The sequence below is a fragment of the Citrus sinensis genome, chromosome 5 (genome assembly GCF_022201045.2).
Source record: "Citrus sinensis cultivar Valencia sweet orange chromosome 5, DVS_A1.0, whole genome shotgun sequence".
Lineage (NCBI taxonomy): Eukaryota > Viridiplantae > Streptophyta > Magnoliopsida > Sapindales > Rutaceae > Citrus > Citrus sinensis.
Window position 1 is genome coordinate 10,213,045 of NC_068560.1, and position 2,356 is coordinate 10,215,400.

The window sequence follows — 2,356 nt, forward strand, 5'->3', positions numbered from 1 at the left end:
TGTACATCTTCCCCTTGAAGGATTAGAATTTTCTTTTCATATGAATTTTTATCGATCAAAATATATGATTGATGGTTAATAAATTAAAGTATAAGAATAATTAAATCTTAACCGTATATTATCATTAAAATAACAAATAGTAAGATAGGTCAATAAAAGTTTATTTATTGCCAAAAATTAAAAAATTGATGCAATGCACATTCAATTCCAGAGGTATTGCAAAATTGAAGTGCTTCAACGAGCAGCAAGCAGACGATATAAAAATATTAAATAATACTTCAATACAAAATTAAAGGGTAACTCTAGTGACTTGCCAGTTGCCATTTATAAATCATTGATGTGTATCTTTCGTATTCACTCCTAGCATATGCAAATATCTAAAATAATGCAAACCGACGACTTAAGAAGATAAGACAGATGCTGATAAGCATCAAATAATTTTATTAAAAAAAATGCATGAATATTGAATAGTGACAATCAAGGTATGGAGAGGTGGTTGCCAATCAATTCCCCTTTATCAGCTTCTTTTATAAAAACTGAGAAGAATGTATACAAGCTTGCATTATTTTATGACTTAGAAGCATGTACTTCTCATGCACCTTCATCACTTTAAAGCAACACCATTTCCTAACTCTCATAAGTTAGTTATTGCATTATATTGAGTGCACTTTTTTTATAAGGAATTTGGTCATTTTACAATAATGAATCATCAAGAAGAACAAGAACTACTCTCTCAATCTACCTTGCCTGTTCTTTCAAGATTGGATCGCCTTGATCGTTTGGTAAGTGATTTTTTTTTTTTGTGTGTGCATGTGTGAGTCGCTCCAGAAACTTGGCTCAATGGTTTTTAAGCAAAATTATTTGACTGGCTAGTTATATTCATCTTGAGTAAGATAGGGGACTAAAAAAAATCAATTTAAACTCTGCCTGATTGCCCAACCCCCCATTAACTCCCCCTGCAACCCCACCCGCCCCCCCCCCCCCCCCCCCACAAACACAACCCCCAAAAAAAAAAGTATGTGTAGATATTTATAAGTTTTTTTGATGATTGTATTTATGCAGCTGTTGTTGTTAGAAGAGAGGCATTGCTTGTCAACGAAGCATATTCCAAATTGTGCTATTGGAAGAATGAAGAGCAGTACAGAAGATCAATGCAAGACTTTGGCCTATGAACTTGAAGAAGTTAATTATAAAGGCACGCTAATGGAGCGATTAACCATGCTTGAAAATCGCGTATTAGAGGTTAGTTAAGTACCATATACTTTGCTTAATTTTACTTTAATTCTGTCTTAATATCTGTGTTCATATGAGTAAACTTTGCTCTGTATACTCAGTTGAGCCTAGTGATGGAAGAAGTAGAAAAGACATCGAGATCAAGCTCTTGTACCATTGAAAGGGCTGAAAAAATTGAACATAAACTAAGTTTTACAGCAATTACAAGTCAAGATGATGATACGATCAACAGCTCTCAAGTAAGATGAATATCCTTATTGAAAAATTACTATAGTCCATTATTAGATACCTTAATTTCTTATAAGAAGCATTTTATTTGCTAATTGCAATTAATTAGATGATTGATAACGGTGATTATTATTCAGGGGACTACCAATTTGGTTGAAGCAAGTGCATGTGAAAGAAAATCGAAGGGTGGTCACAAAGACAGAAGATGGAGAAATGTGGCATTAATAAGACATAACAAATGGCTTGGATGGTTTCCGATGGGATGTTGATGCTATTTAATTATCTATTTTATGATCTTCTATATATAATTTCTGAACTTTTTAAACTAGTTTTTGTTTGTTTTTAGTTGTCATCTAGCGTTGATGAATTTCTTGCTCTGTTATCCTCGTAACATATGACAAAATTTGATCCAATTAGTTTTACAATATTTATATTTTAGCATACTGAGATTTATGATTTCTTTATTGCTTCAACCTAACTTTGGCCCTCTAACTATTTAACTAACTTTATGTTACAACCTAGAAAATTTTATAATTTCTTCACTGCGGCTTCAATTAGACCAAAATTTTGATTTCGCCAGTAAATGACTTATGTCGTAGATGTACATCAATTAATGTGATTCCGATTTTTTTTTTTTTTTTTAATCTGCTATGCATGCAATTTTGAGATATAAGTTATGAAGCATGACTAAACAATATTTTGAAAATAACGGAAGCAACATAGTTTTATTGGATTAAAAAAAATTAAGAAAATTAATTTTCGAAAGGGTGGTGATGTTTTTCACTGATAAATCAATACTTCCCATTAAGATATTAAAAATTATGTTATTTTATAACGAAACTCATATTTAAGAACAAAAAATATTCCTTAGAAATTTATATATATATAGGTAGGG

The 2,356-nt window shown here is 31.2% G+C and overlaps 1 protein-coding gene across 1 annotated transcript; it reads left to right on the forward strand.

Annotated features, from left to right (window-relative positions):
- The first annotated feature begins 465 nt into the window (after window positions 1–465).
- Window positions 466–2,003, forward strand: LOC102629264 (uncharacterized). The gene is made up of 4 exons (XM_015525696.3): window positions 466–782; window positions 1,063–1,242; window positions 1,335–1,472; window positions 1,599–2,003. The coding sequence occupies exons 1-4, from the start codon at window positions 702–704 to the stop codon at window positions 1,728–1,730; spliced, it is 531 nt and encodes a 176-aa protein (XP_015381182.2). The 5' UTR covers window positions 466–701; the 3' UTR covers window positions 1,731–2,003.
- Window positions 2,004–2,356: the final 353 nt, after the last annotated feature.

Bases quoted from the DNA above. Each gene is read 5' to 3' on its own strand.
- LOC102629264 (XM_015525696.3), top strand. From the start codon at position 702: ATGAATCATCAAGAAGAACAAGAACTACTCTCTCAATCTACCTTGCCT. The intron at 1,243-1,334 runs GTTAGTTAAGTA...CTGTATACTCAG, and splicing joins TTGAAAATCGCGTATTAGAG to TTGAGCCTAGTGATGGAAGA. The intron at 1,473-1,598 runs GTAAGATGAATA...ATTATTATTCAG, and splicing joins ATACGATCAACAGCTCTCAA to GGGACTACCAATTTGGTTGA.